Source organism: Netta rufina, assembly GCF_964035555.1.
Source record: "Netta rufina genome assembly, chromosome: 2".
In the NCBI taxonomy this organism is placed as follows: Eukaryota; Metazoa; Chordata; class Aves; order Anseriformes; family Anatidae; genus Netta; species Netta rufina.
In genome coordinates, this window is record NC_140124.1 from 109,925,666 (window position 1) to 109,944,752 (window position 19,087).

A 19,087-nucleotide genomic window follows, 5' to 3' on the forward strand; every position below is an offset into this window, starting at 1 on the left:
GGGCTGAGGGAGGGGACCCCCACCGGGGGCTTTGCTCGCTGTCACCCCTCGGAGTCCCCTTTCCCTTTCTGCTCTTTCCCCCCCGAAGCGCCTCGGGTGCCCGCCTGCCTGCGTGCCCGTGCCCCGGCGGCCCCGGGATGCCAGCGGTGCCCGGCTGGCGGCGGGACGGTGCCGACCCCAAAAGGACCTGCTGGGGGTCGGGGCCGTCCCGCTGGCACCGGCTGCTGCCCCATGCACAGCACCCCCAGCCCCGACCCCATCCCGGCCCCGGCCCCACAGCGCACACGTCGGGGCCCGGCCCCTGCGCATCGCCCGGCTCCCGGGTGCCTTCCCTCCTCCTCCTCCTCCTCCTCCTTTCCGTGACCTTGGGCTGGAAACGAGCAAAAGAGCAGGGCTCCCGGTGGAGAAGCTCCCGTCTCCCTCCGGAGAAGCACCCTTCAAGGGATCGCCCTGCTAATTGTTTTCTCGGTGGAACCGAGTCAAATGACTCATTCATTGAGGCAGCGCTAACAACAACAAGGGCAGCGGCGGCGGCCAAGGCAGGGGACACGTCCCTCTGCCCCCCCCTCGTCCCCACACCCTGCCCAGAGCCCGGTGGGGACGCGGGGGGCAGCGGTGGGGCGGTGTGAGCCATGGGGCGCTCGGAGGGTCCCCGCTGAGCCTGGTTTCGGGAGGGAGAGCGGCTGTCCCGCTCGCTAACTTTGTTGTTATTATTTCTCTCTCCCCCCCCCTCCCTCCCTCCCTTCTCTTTTGTGCCCTCCCTCCCCGCCCTGCCCTGCGGACCCCCCTCCCCTCCCTCCTTCCCTCCCTCCCTCCCTCCTCCCCCTGCCCTCCTCCCTTCCCCATCCCCACCCAGCGGCTAGAAGGGGACCTGGATGGCCGTGGCTGAAGGCGGCTGGTGCGTGCTGAAGCGGGGCGCTGCGGACTCCGGCGCTTCCTCCTGCCCCTTCGCGGCCAGCGAGCCGGGCCCGTCTCCTCCTTCGCCTTCCTCCTCCTCCTCCTCCTCCTCCTCCTCCTGCGGCGGCTCCCAGGGCGAGCGCAGCTCCTCCGAGCCTCCCGACGGCGGCCCCCGGCCCGCCCCGTCGCAGCCCTCGGGGGTCCCGCAGCCCCCCGGCCCGCCCGGCTGGGAGGACGTCCTGCTCCTGGCGGATTTCGAGCGAGCCACCAAGCTGATCTGGGCCAGCCGCGGCGCCAAGCCCAGCGCCGGCGGCGCCGAGCAGCCCGAGGAGATGTACCAGACCTTGGCCATCTCGGCCGCGCAGGGCCCCGCGCCCTACGACGGATCCCCGGGCGGCTTCATGCACTCCTCGCCCGGCTCGCCCGTCTACGTGCCCACGACCCGCGTGGGCTCCATGCTGCCCACGCTGCCCTACCTGCAGGGCAGCGGGGCGGCGCAGCCCAGCCACCCGGGGGGCGGCCACGCCGTCTGGTCGCAGCCGGCGGCCGAGAGCCCCTCGTACGGAGCCGGCGGCGGCTCGCACCCCTCGGGCCGCTTCCCCTACTCGCCCAGCCCGCCGGTGGCCAACGGGGCTTCCAGGGAGCCCGGAGCCTACGGCAACAGCCTGGGCGCCCGGGATCAGTACAGCCCGCTGGCTCGGCCCCTCAACGGCTCCTACCCGGCGCCCTACACGTCCTACGTGGGGCCGCAGCTCACCCCCGCCTGGCCCACGGCGCCCTTCGAGAACTCCATGCTGCACTGCCTGCAGGGCCGGGCCGCCCCCATCCCCGTCCGGGCCCCCAGCGCAGGTAGGAGCCGGGACGGAGCGGGGGGACGGGGGGGGACGGCACGGGACGGGGCGGACGGGGGACGGGGTGGACGAGGGGATGGGGCGGGCAGGGGAACGGGACGGGACCCACGCGTGCCCGTGGCGGGACGCGGGGGCGGCTCCTGCGTTGCTTTGGCTTTCTTCTTGCTTTTATTTTTCGGGGGTGTCCTCCCAGCGAGTCGCCGGCCGTAAGGGTTTCCCCGGTTTGGTGCTTTTCTGCTTGCCCCTAAATACGGGAGGCTGGTGAAGGATTGGTTCGCAGCGGGTTTTTCGGTCCCGGGGCGCTCGGGGAAGCTGCCGGGCTCGCTCAGCCCATGTGCGATTATTTCTTGAATCTGCCATCCTCTCCGTTGCTTCGTTTAAAAATGATTTAAAAATAATAATAATAATTAAAAAATAAAAATAAAAACAAACCAACCCCGCTCCGCTGACAGGAACGAAAAACCCCGTTCAAATCTTGCTGCCCAAAACGCCGCAGCGTCCCGAGGGAATTTTGCTTTCGCTTCAGAGGTGTTGTCACCTTTTTATTCCGAGGGAAGGCAGCTCGCGGTGTCGGTGTTTTAAGCCCTGAAGTGGCGGCCGAGCTGCAGCGATGCAGCAGCGGGCGGGAAGGTTAACGATTATTGCAGCCTCTTCAGCTCTAGAATATATTTAGGGAGCTCTCTAGAATATATTCAGGTGCCTCTCTAGAATATATTTAGGCAGCAAACACGTATGTAAATACAGAGGCGTGAGGGGGTCCTATACAGGCATGTATAGATGTGTATGGACACCCACACGCAGGCACTGGGGCAGCGTTTGCTTTAATCACAAGCTGCCCACCAGGGAGGCGTTTTTCTGCCCGCCGTGATTTTTCCCTTTCAGTGCAATGTCGCCGAAAATTCCCCGATCCCGTTTGCCCTTTCCCTCGGGACGGGTTTGGGGCTCCTGGAGCCACCCGCTTGGTGCTCGCTGCAGTGACAGGGGGAGCGGGGAAGGGGCAGCTTCAGAGGTGGGAGAGGGAGAGCAGAGCCGACAGGAAAATCGAGTTTTTAACACGATTTCCCCAAATTCCAGTGGAAAGCTAGGTGATGGGAGGAACTAAAAATATATATACTATTATTTTTTTTCGGGGGAGAGGAGCCGGGGGATGCCCGCTGCCTCGCTTTTGTCGGAATAATAACAGCACTGATTATGCTTCAAGCAACAAGCCCCTGTGCTCACGGCTGCCACTGCCCTGTCCCCTCGGCTGTGGGTTTTTTTGGGTCCTGGGGGACGAAATCCCACAGCGAAGCCAGCAGTCGGGGGCTGCCCGTCGCTGCCGCGGCCGGCAGATGCGTTTTGATAGCGAGATATTTAGCCGGCCTGATACGGCTTCTTTGACGTTGCTGGAAGGGTTGCTAAATATTTATCTATAAAGAGCGCTTTATTTTGCTGCCCTTCGAGATAAATCTATTTCTCACGCGTTAAGGGGAAAATACTTTAAAAAAAAAAAAAAAGGCAAAGAACAAAAAAAAAGCCCGGGAAATATTATCACGGCAGGGTTTCTTTCAGTAGGCACGAAGGTAATGCTATCAAGTAAATAGCAGAGACAAATAACTGTTTAACTTCCAGCGTCCTTGAGACCTTAAGCATTTTCCTGATTACAGTAGTCAGTGGCGCTTTTAGTGCAAAGATTAATAAATCTTGGTGATGTGCTGAGAGCCACAAGCTGACAGCGTAATTTGGGCTGTGCTCTCTGGACCCTGCCGCTTTCTGATTCCCGTTGAACTCGCAATCACTCGCAAATGAAGGGGCGAGAGAAATGTAACGTGGTGGGCACGGGCCAAGAGCCGTTTCTTTGTAAGAGCCAAGTGCCACCAGAGCCCCGTAGCGAAAGCCGCTTGACATTTACGAGCCCCCTTTCGCTTTACAGCCCGCAAAGCTAATAAGGGAAGGAGAAAAGAGTAAGCAAACGCTGAATTCAGGCAGGTAGTGGAGGGGATGGAGGGAGCAAAACTCGGTGGCGAAGCTGAGGTTGGGATCGTTGAGCGGTTTAGGCTGGAAGGGGACCTTAAAGATCATCCACGCTCCGTCAGAGGCTTTCCCAGCCTGACCGCCAAAGCTGCTGCAGAAATCACAGCGCTCCCTTCAAATTATTTCTGCTCAGCGCGGCGCGTTACATGGGAAATTCGTATTTCTTTTTTTTTAAATTATTATTATTTTTATTTTTTTTTTCTCCACGAAATGTAGAGAGGTGAGACAGAACGAGTATACAAGGACTGGCAGAGGGGAAAGGTGTTTGCTTTTGCGTGTGGGCTCTCTTTATTCTCTGCCGTGCATTTAGACCTTTTTTATTTTTTTTCAGTGTTTAGTAGCTGTCCGAGCAGGATGGCAGAACACTCCACGTTTTTCCATTTCCCCCGCTTCCTAACAACGGGGTCGGATTTAACCAAACCAACCGAGTGAAGCTCTCTCTCCCCGTGGCTGCCTTAGCAGCTCAGGTCCCCAGCCGCCCCCTGCACCCGAAGTTTAAGCACTTCGCAAAGCGCTCCCGACGAGACCCCCCTGCCGCCAAACTTCCCGCCCGGCCTCGACCCGGAGCAAACATCCAGCAACCCACCCCTCTTTCCAAAACCCTCTCCCCCTTGGCACACCGGCCCCCAGGTGTGAGTCGGTTTTGCCAAACCTCTCGAGGGCCGGGAGCCGTCGGAGGGAGCCCCCCGGGCAGGGCTGCGGGCGCTGCGCTGCGCTCCCGGCCCCGTCGCCGCTGGGGGGGCGGCAGCCTCCGGGCGCACCTCGGGAGAGGGAAATAAAAAAAAGGATTTTTATTATTATTATTTTTTAAATCACCCGAGGGCTGCTGTCGCTGCTGGGAGTTGCTTTTTCCGACGGGGCTCGGCCGCGCTCCTCCGCGGGGCTTTGCGGGGCTCTGCGCCCCCCGGTGCCTCTGTCCAGGCCGTGTCCCACCGCTTGTCCCCTCTGCTCCTGTCCCCAGAGCTGCTGGAGGACCTGTCCGAGAGCCGCGAGTGCGTCAACTGCGGCTCCATTCAGACCCCGCTGTGGAGGAGGGACGGCACCGGCAACTACCTGTGCAACGCCTGCGGGCTCTACACCAAAATGAACGGCCTCAGCCGGCCCCTCATCAAGCCCCAGAAGAGAGTGGTGAGTGGGGAAGGAGAGAGGGCTGCAGCCCTGGGGTCCCCCATTTAGTGTAGCCAGGCAGGGCGAGCGCCCTTGAAGCCCCTATGCATGGGGACCTCCAGGGTGCGAAACCAAAGAGGGGCTTGTGGTTGGATTTGGGGGGCAATGTCATCGTGGCATGGGTGAGAGCCACCCTCCGAGGCCAACTCTGGGCCCTGTGTGGGCAAAATCACCCTCTGCCCCCTGCAAGCCAAACCAGGGCGGATGGGTTTTAGTTTTGTTTGGGGTTGGTGGACCCCGTCAGTGAGGGAGTCTTGCTGGCTTGGAAGGGTTTGGTGCTGCTCATGTTGGAAGTTTCCAAAAGGGGGGGAAATAAAAAAAATCAAGGTTGGAAAGTGTTTGTTCAGAGGGCTAGGAATTTCTCCAGACCTGCTTTGTTTGCTGAGAGCTCGATCCTTGGGAATGTAAGCAAGTTTTGTATATAATTCAAAGAAAACCAATTGTTTAAACAATGATAATAGCCTTTGTTTTGTTTTACTCCTAAGAAATGAGCGGCAATTTTTCTAAAAATACACTCCTAAAACTAGGGGGGGAAATAAATAGTACAAACCAGAACCCCCTGTTTATAACTCAGGCTGGCACTGAATAGGCAAGGAGAAAATTTAACAAGCGGGAACTGCACATTATGTTTAGCAAATCTGGGTGGAGGTCAGCGGAGAAAAAGAATACTCTCCTCCGTAATGGCTGTTACCGAGCGAGCCACAATAAATCACGCCGGTATAATCCGAGCTGATGTTTGGACCCTTGTGTATGGAGACAGCGTATCAAACCGATCAGCCCTTCAAGACCCTTTCAGTCACCCCAGCTGCTTGCTCCGTCCCTATTTTCGTAGCGTTAAACCACGTCCCGTTCCTTATTTCACAACTGTCTGAATTTAGTGCCCTTATGGGGGGAAACAAAAAGCAAGCGTGCAATGAGCAGATCGGACAGTAAGGGCTCATGATCCCAACACAGGTCCCCTTAAACCTAAAAAATTCCATTTAATGTTAAGCCAGGAGCTGATTGTCGCTGAGTGCCATTTTTTTTTCTTTTTTTCTTTCTTTTTTTTTTTTTTTTCCTATCTGTCTGTCCCCTAAATCCCATCAAGGGAGGTGTTACCTCCTCAGCAGGGACACAGGTTTGCAGCCCCTGAGCAGCGTCGGAGCTTGGCTCCGGCACAGATTTGAGCCAGCTGATACCTGGCCCCAGCCTCTCTGTGTTCCTCGTCTTTTTGGAAGGGGGTGAGGGGTGAGGAGACCAAACCAGAGTCAAACTGCGGCCTGATTTCAGCCTGACACCTCGTCTGAATAACTCTGAAATAGTTCTGTGCAACAGTCCGCACCAAGTGTACTGGCCATAGCTATAAATCAAACGTGACTGCGTGTTCATGCAGTTGAAAATATGTAGGTGAGAAGGGAAAATGTTTTGAAAATGCTAAATATGTTTAGATTTCCCTGAAGTTTCTGATAAAATTCCTGCGGCAGAAAAGTCATTTTAGCTTCAAAAATTGCCCAGAACCTCACTTTTGTTTAGCTATGGGAATGAGCAAAAGATATTGAAATAAAATATATGAAGATTTAGACCTTACTGCATTAAAAAAAAAAAAAAAAAAAAAAAAAAAGAAAGATTTAACAGAGTGAAATGTCTGATGGCATTTCATCTGCAAAGAAGGAAAACGCAGTGTATGTGAAAAGACCAACTTTCTTTTACCTGGTCCATGTAAAACTTGTATTGAATCGAGGAGCACAATTTAGAGCGCAATTCAGACACTGCACATACGTATTTAATAATGAGATCAAAAATTCCGTTTTTGTGATAACTCGATTTTAAAGAAATATATACTTCAGCCGATATTACATTTGGCTGGTTTTCTTGTTATGCAATTAATAATGAATTACTGATTCAAAGTTACAAAAATCCTACTTGATCTCTAACTCTTTCCCATCGAAATTCAAGAAACTTGGTTATTACTCTGAAATATTCTTCATTCTTAAAACATTTCTATCCGTTTCCCAAGTGGCAGGCAGCTCTGTGGTATCAAAGGTGACCGAGCTGTGTCTAACAGCCCAGCAGTAAATGATTCAAGAGGAAGGGCACAGTACCCTCAAGTCAGTAATTTCAGTTATGGGCGCTTTATGAGCAGAATAAGATTAATGCAATTGTCTAAAACTGACTTTTCCACGTAAACTTGTTCAGCTGCCAGACACAGAGCTAGTCGTGTTTTTTTTTTTTTTATTATTTTTTTTGACAATGCGATACTTTGAAAAATAATAGATTTATGATGCAGTTGGAATTCTTTGCTTGTGATGAACGTAAAAGAGATCGCTTGTTACAGGAACTTTTATAACCCATTCACCTTCATTTCACATGTTTATGAGGACTGCCTTCACTTATGATATACAGCCTGAGGCCATAAAGCACTGGGTTATACGGTTATTTCTGATACAAGGTTGCTTCACCTTGGCTCCAAACTCCACGGAAGAGTGTCATAAATGGCTTGTTTGCAGTGTGAACCTTGCTGTCCCACACCAGTTTTTCTGAGGGCTGGGGGAAAGCTCCCTTCTGTAAAACACGTTCCCGAGGCATGTTGTTTTTCGCGCGAGGATAAAATGTGCGGTGATAAGGAAGTCTCTTCACGGAGACGACACTCTTTGACGTGCTCTCCCCCTCTGAAAGCCCTCTTCGAGCCCTCTCCCTTGCCCAAGCCCAGGTTTTAAAGCCCTTTTCCCCGTAAACTGCAAAGAGACAAACCGTCCGCTCCCGCCTGCCTGTTAATGCTTGTGTTTTTACCTCTGCTTGCCCGCAGCCCTCCTCAAGGCGGCTCGGCCTGTCCTGCGCCAACTGCCACACCACCACCACCACCCTGTGGCGCAGGAACGCCGAGGGCGAGCCCGTCTGCAACGCCTGTGGCCTCTACATGAAGCTTCACGGGGTAAGAAAGTCCCCTCCAGCTTGGCTTGGGTGCTTTTTCCCCAAGGCTTGGGTGCTCGGTCCTCAGGGCTCTCGGTGCTCTGTCCCCAGGGCTCTCAGTGCTCTGTCCCCAAAGCTCTGGTGGTTTCGGGTTTTGTGTGCGGGTTGCATTGGATTTTCTGAAGGTTGGGGCAAGGTTTCTGGTGAAACTTTTCATGGTCTCATCTTGTGGTTTCAGACCGTAAAGTTAAAAAATGATAAAGGTGTATAAAATCAATAAAAACCACAGAAAAATTCTAGTCGTTGGAAAATGGTTGTCTCGTTTTAGTGAGCTATGGTTTCGTCAGTGACCAAAAGGGTTTGTAATTGCAAATTTGTATGGATTTGTACAAAGAAACTGCCTCTGGTTATGTGGCTGATCCCCTTTTGCTACCGTGATTTCAATCAGCTCTTCAATGGAAAAAAAAACTAGACTTGTGGTACGACAGTTTTTCATAGTGTGGACAGACATAGCCACGACAGCAAAATTTTAAATGTAATTCCAGCCATTCCTGCAAAACTTTAAATGCGATTCCAGCCTTTCACAGGCAATAATGCAGGAGGAAAATAACTCAAATGTAATGGAGTAAGTCTGGGGAGAGACTTGGAATCTGTTGTGCCCCGACGGGTTAGGTTATAGCCACGTACAAGTGTTCGAAGAACAAGGGCACTAGGACTGGTTGGTAACTTGGTCTAGCCCTTGAGAAAAAAGTAAATTATATCACTGGTTTAAACATCGTAATGATAGTAAGCACATGGCTGAATTCTATTTCTCCAAACCGGTGTTATCACAAAGTTAAAATACATTTTAAGCCAATGTTTTCTGTATAACGATTATGGTTGTAATAACAGAGAACACAAGGCTGATTTTTGAACACATTTTCTCTACAAATAGAAATTTGGATACAAAAAGCTGTATCGTATGCAGAACTGCTTATAGGAACAGACGCTGTGCTGATTACGGCACGAAGCTTCTGTCCTAAAACACTTACTGAGGACAATCCAGTTTGCATAGCTGGTCCAGAGGAAGAGGAGAATTTTTTCCCTCCTTCACATTCTTGCTTTCCAAAATGAACTACTAAAGATAATCTGGAAACTGGCTGGAAAAAGGAATTGGGGATCAGGTACACCCAGTCCAATTTAATTTCGTATGACCTACAGCCAAATGATGCCTTTTTTTCCTTAAAATTGTGCTGTTAATTTGTGGACTGACTGAGGTGTTGGAAAAACTACACCAAGAAAAACATTTCCCCCTTTTCTTTAAAAAAAAATAATTTTATTATAATTTTTTTTTAAATTCTGATAAAACTCCCCTGGAAACAACTCATTGCTTTGCCCAAATAAAATACAAATGCTTTAGGAATTTCTATGGTGAGATGGGAAAAATGACTTGCTATATGTGACTTCATTTCACGTGTATTTTCAACATCATTATTTGCTCGTATGTTCTAGTTTTGGCTTTTGGTGATTAGAGCATATGTACAACTCTATGATTGGTGTGGAAATTTAATTTTTTCAGGTTCCCCGACCCCTTGCTATGAAAAAAGAAGGAATTCAAACCAGGAAGCGAAAACCTAAGAACATAAATAAGTCAAAGGCATGCTCTGGTAAATATGAAAAGATAAGGTAGTTGAGCTGCAAGAGTTTGTTTGTTTTTTTTTCCCCCACTGGAAAATTCTTGTTTTTAATGCCAGATCCCGATCTTTCAGGTAACAGTACTACTGCAGTTCCTATGACTCCAACATCCACGTCTTCTACAAACTCAGACGACTGTAGCAAAAACGCTTCCCCAAGCACACAACCGTCAGCCTCAGGGGTAAGTACTGACACAGCATCCGTGTTTGTAAGCAGGCTGATCACTGTGCAGTGTTATCACAGCTTTTATCTTATCTAGCAGAACAATAATCTAAACAAACTTTCCAGTTTTGTTAGCTGATACTGGAACAAGATTTTCGGAGGATATCACATATAGCTGTAAACAGAGTGAGGAGCTGAAGTACTTTACAAACCCCTTAATTAAGACCTATATAATTTTTATGATTAAGTTAAGACATTTCGTTTTGAAGTGTTTAGTTTCTTCTCTTTCAAAGGTTTTCCTCCGGAGGAAAAAAAAATATCATGCCCAATTGATCCTTTCAAGAAACAATTGCGCACGTGCCCTATTTTTTTTTTTTTTTTTTTTCTGAAATGGTCTGATAAGGGTTTATTCTGCTGCCTGGAGGGAAGCATAATGGCTTTCTTTCTGAACTGAGACATGTGCTTACACCCGGCTCCAGACCTCTCTGAAAACAGGCAGAGGACCCGGTCTGATTGTGGTGCGTGGGGATCAGCTGGCAGGGGGCTCCTCTGGGGATGGGTGCTCAGCATCCCACAGCCCCAAGCTATCAAGTTTGTGATCCTGATTTCACATCATACGCTCAAACCATCTCGCACTGCTTTTCTTCACTCAGTTAGAACATGTGATAACAAATACTACTGTTAACGTTTCGTAGCTTTATATAGATTAATTCCTAACCATTTGGCTATACATACCCATATCCACACTCACTCCTTTGGTCTTCTGAATCTTTCAATCTGCCACATAATTTCTTTGAAAAGCTTTCCTAACGTGGCTTTCTCTACTCCTTTATTAATAATAAAAAAAAGACATTGTTTATAATGACTATTTTTCAGTATGTCTCAGCATTCCCACATCCAAAATCCTTTCAATAGTTTAATTCCTGACATACAAAGTTTCATTGTAGAAAGGGGAAAAAAAATGGTTTTAGCAAATGTGATTGTTTGTGTGGTGGTAGGGCCACCCAGTTTCAGAGGCACTGGGCTTTTGGTTCTGATGCTGCCAAGCAAGAATATCATTAATAGGGCTCCTCTTTGACATGAGAAAACCTTGTCAGTATAATAAAATAAATGGGTCACACCAGAAAAAAAAAAAAAAAAAGAAAAAAGAAACAGTAACCAAAAAGTGAACTGTTCAGGCTTCCCAAAGCGAAGCCCTATATGTCGCTTTAGTTTCTCATCCTAGTATTAGCAAATGGTAACAAATCAGAACAACTTTCCCTGCCCTTCCCTTTGGTATCCTACTGATCTGAGAAATGTCGTGCGATTTATACAGTGGACAGAATTGTAACCAAAATCCACCCTGACCCACAGAGGTGCAGCTGTGTGCTGCTCTGGAAGAAGAGACCTTAGAGGTGAGATCCCGTTTTCCCCGCACTGTTGCTTTTCTGGCTGGCTGACTTCTGCCTTCCTTTCTGCAGCCCTTCTCCCTCCCTAGAAGTGATATTAGCAATTTTTGTGTTATAATTTTAGTGGCACAGTTTGTGACATAATTTTGGCGCAGGGAGTTGTATGAGTACAAGACAAGCATTGGATGTTCCTGGGACAAAAGGCTAGTTTGGTGTTGCTAGCAATAAGAGTAATGAACAGAAACCCTGAGGCTGCTCTTAATTACATAAAGGTATCCCTCAGTGCCGGGACAGCCCTGATTTTTCCAAAGATGATCAGTCTAGGAGAGGACAGTGGCAGCCTTCTTTTCACCGTGATTCCATCACATCTGCCCTGCATGTACAAAGCACTTGCAAAGTGCCTCTTGTTTGCAAAATTTCTGTAACAGGATGTGGTGGAAACAGTCTGTGTCTCCTGGTTGTGCCCAAGCATCAGCAGGGATGATGCCCAAGCATGGACAGGGAAGAGTGAAGGCTGAAAGCAGGGAGGTGGCTGGTGAGGCTTGTTCCACATTGTTTGGGAAGCGGTCTGCAGCTGCGAGGGGAGCAAAACCATTGTTGGTGGGCTGCAATGTCGTGGGAAGGCTGAGGGCTCATAAGGCCCCTTGAAGTTGCCAGGAGGGAAGGAAATTCAGCATTTTAGAGCCTGACAGCCTTTAATCTGATCACATGCTGAAGCACAGATACTATACTGGGCTTCTATTTTCCTTGATTCTTTTTTTTTCTTTGCCATTTGAGTTGACGCATTGGTATCCCGAAGGGTTTTTTTTAATCTAAACCCAGGTGATGGCTTTGCACAAGGAGTATAATTTTCTCCAGGCTATGTCAGGAGGTAAAAACCCCCGGATAGATGAATCCAGGCCCTCTAATGTTTGGTCACTTTAACAAGAAGGGTGACGTTGCTGAAACACAGGCACCTGTTTGGAGGACGTACCTGGCCCATTCCCCACGCGTTACACAACTGGCATGGCAACTTGTTGTTGTCTCACTCTGTTTTTGCTTCTCTGGCTCTTCTGTAAGGAGAGGAAAAATGCCAAATTGACATTAGGCAGAAAAATATGATGACGTTTTAGAAACTGTTGTCTGAAATTCACAGCCATGTTGTTGCTAAATGAAACAGAGAAAATGAATTCCTCTACTGGTACAAAAGTAATTTATTATGCCCGTTGTGGGAGGCTGCCAAAAGAGCTCCTAGTTATGTAGAAATCTAATGGAAATGAAATTCAGCAGAATTCATTTGTGTCAGTAATACTCACTTTTTGCCCTACCTTTCTTTATCTCTTTCAAAGTAAAATAAAGAGGGGAGGGCAGAAAAAGAGAAGGGCAGCAATTACTCACCAAAATGTCTTTGAGACTATCCATTTCATGAAGGGAATTTTATACGATGCCAATTTTGAGACAAATTAGCAAGAACCTTAAATGTTGATTTTATGTTCTAGCTGAAGTTTAAACATTTAAAAGATATGATTAATGAATTGCTATGGGTGCAAAGTTGATTTCAAACATCCCAAAATGTAGAAGTGTTTGGATCGTGCATGTTTCGTTGTCCCATTGTAAAGGGGCTATTTGCCAAATTCACATCTGGATCTAGGTTTTAGGCCCATTTCTGTTTTCCTAAGCAGTATAAGTAAGTACTGGGTGTCCTGTGTTACTAATATGGAAAAGGTCCAGCTACATGATATATGAAGTTGCCTTACATCCCCATAAAAAGAAGATTTGAAGGTTTCAGGCAGCCTGCATCTGCATCTATACCTGCTCTCCCTTTGATGCTGCTGAAACTGTACAGAGAAGAGCTGCATGGAATAATTTGCTAAATGAAGGGCACAGTCTTTAGTGCACACCCATACATTTCCATGCAGGGGCTCCAACTGGTGTGATTACCAGAAGGGTTTGTTCCCTTATTAGGATAAAAGGCAGGATGAAAACTGCTGTAAAATCTGCTTTTCATGGCAGGGCATGGCGGCTCTTAGAGCCAGAGCTGATGTCAGTAAAGGCTCAGCAGCACCGGCACAGCTCCTCTTTTAGAGGACTCTTACTACACTCTTTGCCTCCAGTTCATAGCTGTCTCAGAAGGACCATAAGCACACACCACAGAAGAACTGTAGAATAACTTAGGACAGTTGTCTTGCAGGTAAAACACGTGTTTACTTCCTTTGGAGGCTGATCTTTAGAAGTGGTTCAGGACTGGCTCTCCAGTGTTGTAGTATGGAAAGTGGGAGAGAAGAAGGAAACAGCCTTAGCAGGTGAAGAGCTAGAGGGAAAATACAGTTCTAGCTGTGCCCTCGATGTCTGACAATCTGGTCTGAATTCATGGAATAGCTTCTTGTGCATTTGTTTTATTTCATTTTTAGAAGAGGAATCATGAGATTGTCAGAGAGATTTGCTTCCTTTCAGGCAGAAGATCGGTAGGACATTGAAGCAGGCGATGGGGGAACCAGCTTGAGTACAGTATCTCCCAGAGTGTGGATGAACCCGTAGGCTCGACCTCTTAAAAAAAATTTCCTAACCGCCTGGATATTGGAAAGCTGAATGTCCAAGGGTCCTTCAGACTATCTGATGATAGGATTTCAGTTGGGATAGAATAATTCTGTAGCTGCCAGGACAAAGTTTCCATGAGAAAGCCTCACCAGCAAGGTTGTTAGGACTTTCACCTGGAAAATGGGAACACAGTGCCTCAGTCCTGGTATGACTAAATATTTATCTAAACCAGGTGGAATAAGATCAACAAGAGGCATGAGGAACATGGCAACCTCCAATATCAAATAGTCTGGTAGTCAGGGCATTATGCTGGGAGATGTAATACACCAGTTTAAATCTCCTGTGGCTGGGAATAGAAATGAATCTAGGTCCCCTACGTCCTTTGCATTATTGCTCACTCCTGGACAAAATAAGATGCTGCTTTCCTCTCCCCAGTCAGTTTCGTAAATTCAGGCATTCCTTTTCTTAGTGGTGTGTACAAGTATTCAAAAGAAAACTTTTTTTTTTTTTTTAAATCAAATTGAAAAAGGCAATCCAGCTTTTTTGTTTCAGCAGGGAAAACCAAGGAAAAGGAGTATTTTTGGTTCTACCCAAACCTTATATATGCATATAGACACATACATTTTGCCTTGTTTAGTTTTATTGCCAAAGCAATAAAGCCAATTACTCACACAGCCCTTGACAGCAGTGGGGTCATCAGCTTTCCCAAGCCATGCTGGAAGTTGGCTCCCTTAGGAAATTAATGAAGTATTAACCACAGATTTATGTTGCTATAATACAAAGGAGAGATTAGAAGATATGTAAACTTACACATCTGCAATATAAACAAAAGGATCAATTGGACCAGCAAGAAATTACAGCTTTCTGTAGTCAGGGGGTCTCTAAATCAAGAAAAAAGTTGTGGATTTGCAGTACTGAGACCTGTTCTTCAGAAACCAGGGAGTTATAGCATTTGGAGAAAGTGCTTGTAGTGGGGATGGCAGTTATCAAGGGGAGCCTGAGACTGGAAAATTAAGGCCTTCACTGCTGTTTGCCAAAATACATTATATGTGAAAGATGTTTTTGCAAGTGTGTCTCAGCTGACCACAATTATCGTTTAAGTGTAGCGAAGCTAAGCTAGGCTAATAGAAGAGGAAGGGAGCAGTTTATCAGCTGGGGCTCAGTTTACTACAGATGTAGTACGGTCCAAAATTCGTGGAGCATTTTGAACCTTCGAAGCAGATGGAGTAAAGGTCTAACTGACGGAGCAAAGGTCCAGACCAAGGCCCTTAGCTACCCCCTCCAGATGTCAGCACGACTTCTTGACCGGAGCTTTTGCCTCTCGGCACAGAGGCCTGGGGGGAGGCCGGGGTGGGCACCCCTCCCCTCTCCCTGGTCTCCATGCAGGAAGGAGTGGGTGGAATAAAGCAGGAGGCCTTCAGATGGAGATGTTCCCTCAGTGCTGGGCCAAGCGGCCCGTTTCTTATCTGGGCCTGCAGGAGTGGAGAGGATGTAGATGTCTAAATCCCTTTGTGGCTCCGGCCAAGGTCTCCCTGTGAGCGTGGTGGGCAGGTCTTCTACAGCAAGGCCACCTCTGATCCAGACAGCTTGCCTGGGGGCAGCCCCATGTCCAGCTTCTGCTGCTTTGAGTAGAAAAAAGGTGGGATCCTTAAACCACCTTTGCAGATAACAGGTTCGAACCTCCTCTGTTTGTTTGGGAGGCAAGCTCTTCCCAATGGATTTCATTCATTTTTAGCTCAGGAAGTTGAGCTCCAGTTGATTATCTATCTTGTTACCAGATATCAGCAATAACAATAAATCTATTACTTTTTTATTGATAGAGCCAGCCGTTGTGAATTAGAATAGCCCCTTGACTTCAGCATTGCTTGGCTTATTCATTCCAGCTGACAGCTCCTCTAATAGCCAACTGTAACTTCTGCTGCCTTTCCTCTGTCGAAGCCGGAGCAGTAAAAGCTCAGGTCGCCTAGCTCAGTGATTCATCCACCTCCTTCCCTAGAGTTTGTTTTCCATGTCTCACTTTGGGAGCTGCCCGAGCTGACTGGATTTGTCATGACATTACCGGGGTGGGGTTTCCAGGCCCAGCAGTCCTGCCCAGGTCCTGCCCGCGCTGGCTCGATGGAGCCAGGATCCGGCCTTGGTTGGGCAGGGATGGGCGGCCTTCAAACAGGACGTGCCTCCACGTCCTCCCTTCTGGGGTGCTGGAGGGAGGGGTGGCTGATAACCAGGCATGGAAACGGCTCAGCTCTGAGCCTCACCTTTGTGGGGCTGAATCAGGAAAAGGGCGAACTACACTTTCCGAGCCTGGAAAAAAAAAAAAAAAAGGCAGAGATAAGATATTTGCCTACCGGAACAGCAGCGGCAAATATGGGAAACCGGGTACCTTTCAGTGCAGCTCCCAGTGTGTCCAGCTCAAGTTGAGCAAATGCTGTTCAACTGTAATTGCAACCCTTCTTCCAGAGTGGGGAGAATCAATCTGTTAAAAATCAGACCTTTTGTGCCAAAAGGAGTCCACTGGATGTATCACAATTTTCAAAAAGCATTGTTGAAAATCTAGGTTGATGTGAGACCCAGAAATGGACCCAAAGTTTTGCATGTATTCTGCCTTACTGAATTATTTGTGCAGTCATAGAAAAAGAGCCTACAGAGATCAGATGTTACTCAACAACAGTTGTGTATCTGATAGAGAGATAACAGAAAACATATTTTTTTCAGATTATAGCCATTTGGGCAGTCTTTGGGGGAAGCAGCATGTTTGTTTTTTTTACTGTCTGCATTTTTGGGTAGCAGCTGAGAGATTGGGGTCCTGGTTGATGACTGGGTACAAGAATAGCAGTCTTCAGCCATTTTAATAAAAGATAAAAAAATATTTACCTCTAGGTTGTTTCAGACAGAAGTGACCACTGGCAAGAAGTATCTCCTTCAGAAGGTCAGGTTTCAGCTGGGTTAAACATGGCAACAAAAACTCTGCAAAGTGCCACTTGGAAATTGCCTTTGGATAAGTGACGCCCCACTTTTCCTATGTACGAACTGCTAGCTTGGCATGACTCCAGGACAGCCAAGAGCTCTACTCTAGTAAAATGATTAAATATGTATACTTTTCACTTAAACAGCAGGCAGGAAGCTTCTGCAGTCACGGTTTAGGATAGTCTTTTTTTTCTTCTTCTTCTTTTTAAGGAATCTTGTCCGAAGACTATCCATTAACAAGTAAATTAAGGTTTTAAAGTTGACATATCCAAGAGTTAATTTTGCATGAAGTCAGCTCTTAAACATTTCCTTTATCAGGTGAAAATGTTGCCCCTTCTCTGTCTGGCACTGCAAATTTTTCCTCTTTAGTGGATCTGCTCAGCCTCATGGAAAAAATGATTGTTTCTTTGTCTTTGCAACTCCTCGTTTCTCTGTTAAAATAAATGGACTGATTACAGTGCTGGTCAGAGTTTCAGCTTCGTGCCTACCAGGGCTTCCCTGTGCTTTGTCTCGGGAGTGTAGGTGGTGGCTTGTGGGACAGAGCAAACATGCTCCTGATTCTGAGACGTAGTTCTCCTCCACTTGAGATAAAAGGGGCATCTCCCCTAGTGGCTAGCCTTGCTGGAATTCAATGGTCATGGCAAGCGTTTTGAAAGATGAGGAATATTTTACATGCTTCAAGGTCTGCAGGAGCCAAAGAAGTCTGACTTCCAGGAGGTGCTCAGCACCCATTGCCAGAGGCACTGGGCTTCTCCCACCAGGGGAGCAAAAACGTAGGTGCTACCCCACCTGGGGTTTGGAGACAGGTAGTGGGAGGTTGCCCAGGAAGGCTGTGGTGTCTCCTCCTGGGAAATCTTTGAAAGCCACCTGGACGTGGTCCTGGGCACCCTATTCTGGGTGGCCCTGCTGGAGCAGGAGTTGGAGCAGGCGACCTCCACAGGTCCCTTCCCACCTCAGCCATCCCGTGATGCTGCGTGATCCTGAGAGTGGGGCAAAAACCCTGGCTTTTCACAAATGCCTAGGAAAGCACTGCATGCAAAGCTCACCCACTCAGCAAAATCTCTGTTTTTTCTCCCTCTGCAGGCGAGCTCGTCAGTGATGTCTGGCCCAGGAGAGAGCACCAGCCCCGAAAGCAGCAACCTTAAGTATTCAGGTCAAGACGGGCTGTACACAGGAGTCAGCCTGACCTCCACAGCTGAGGTGACAGCGTCCGTGAGACAGGATCCCTGGTGTGCCCTGGCTCTGGCGTGACCTGGTGCCAGCCAAGCTGGATCCCGGAGCTGTGTGGCAGCCCCCGGACGTCCACGTGGGGTTTCTTCTTCTCTGGAGCGGCGGTGGCAGCAGCGAGAGTGCTGGCAAGGGACGCTCCTCTGAATTTGTTTCCGTGCCTTGGTGGCAGAGGCGGCTTTCAGCCCTCCCAAAGAGGCTCTGCCGAAGCATCCTGTTCCTCATCTATGCAAGAAAACTATAGGGAAAGCAAATGCCCACCGGGGGATAGCTAATGCAGCCTTACACACCTAATAAAAAAGTAAATAAATAAAAAAAAAGAAAACAGAAAAAGAAAAAAAAAAAAAAGAAACTTAAAACTGTCGATAGGTTCCAGAATTACATCCTCAACTCACACAGCCGTGCTGCCTTTCTGATTGTATATTTGTTTTCACTCTCTCACCACCTTCTCCCCCAAGAACTGACAGACACCGTCAGCACTGGGGAGGGAGTAGCGGAGGCTTGAGTTATTAGACATAGCCAGATACTTTCTGAAGAGCTCTGGAAGCGTGTACGTACTGCTTGAGTCAGCGCAGGTGCCCCGAGCTGGACATTTGATGTCTTCACCTGTCCTGCACTCTCCATCGCCAGCGCCCGCCTTGCTCTGCTCCTCTGTGCCAGAGCCCAGCTACACCCGGGAAGGAAATCACAGCCTTTGGTACAAGCCTCACGGGGTCGAGCTGGTTAAGGAGATTTTGTTGTTGTTTTAAGATATTTACTCACTTTGCAAGACTGCATTATAACTTTTGAAGTACACTGTGACTGAGGTTTATGAAAGTTCATATTTTGCGGCTGAACTGTATAGAGTCAGTCAAAATTTGTAAACAGGGTAGCAATCAGATATTTTTCTTCCATATATACAATAATTTTTTAAAGAAGTGCAATTTGCGTTGCAGCAATCAGTGTTAAATCATTTGCATAAGATTTAACAACGGTTTTTATACGAATGAATGAATGTAAACATTTTAACTTAATGGTACGTAAATAATTTAAAAGAAAAACTTAACTAGGCATCCTTAGGCTTTTTAGTGCAACAAAAAGAAAAAAAAAATACATCCACTTTCTGTATTTCCAGTTGTTAAAGCAAGAGTTTCAAAGAACAAGCCTTCTCTCAGGAAAATTGCCCTAGCCATTTGCTCATAACTTTTGTACAAAAAAAAAAAAAAGCAAATGCATCCCCAGGTTGTTTTTTTTTTTTTAATTTTATTTTATTTTTTGTTTTTCTTTTTTTTTTTTTTTTTTTTTTTTTTCCATTGAATAAGTATGTGCTGGAAAGAAACAAATTGCAATGAAACTTTA

At 48.0% G+C, this 19,087-nt stretch overlaps 1 protein-coding gene across 2 annotated transcripts; it reads left to right on the top strand.

The window, feature by feature from the left end:
• Positions 1-875: 875 nt before the first annotated feature.
• GATA6 (GATA binding protein 6) lies at positions 876-17,773 on the top strand (the record flags this gene model as incomplete). Of its 2 annotated transcripts, none has more annotated exons than XM_084281554.1 (6): positions 876-1,746; positions 4,723-4,889; positions 7,714-7,839; positions 9,376-9,463; positions 9,566-9,672; positions 17,606-17,773. In XM_084281554.1, 6 exons carry the CDS (start codon positions 876-878, stop codon positions 17,771-17,773), a joined length of 1,527 nt encoding a protein of 508 aa, XP_084137680.1. The 2 variants fall into 2 exon arrangements, with proteins under 2 accessions (XP_084137680.1, XP_084137681.1); XM_084281555.1 differs by having other exon boundaries at positions 1,230-1,746; positions 9,566-9,699.
• Between the last annotated feature and the right edge of the window lie 1,314 nt (positions 17,774-19,087).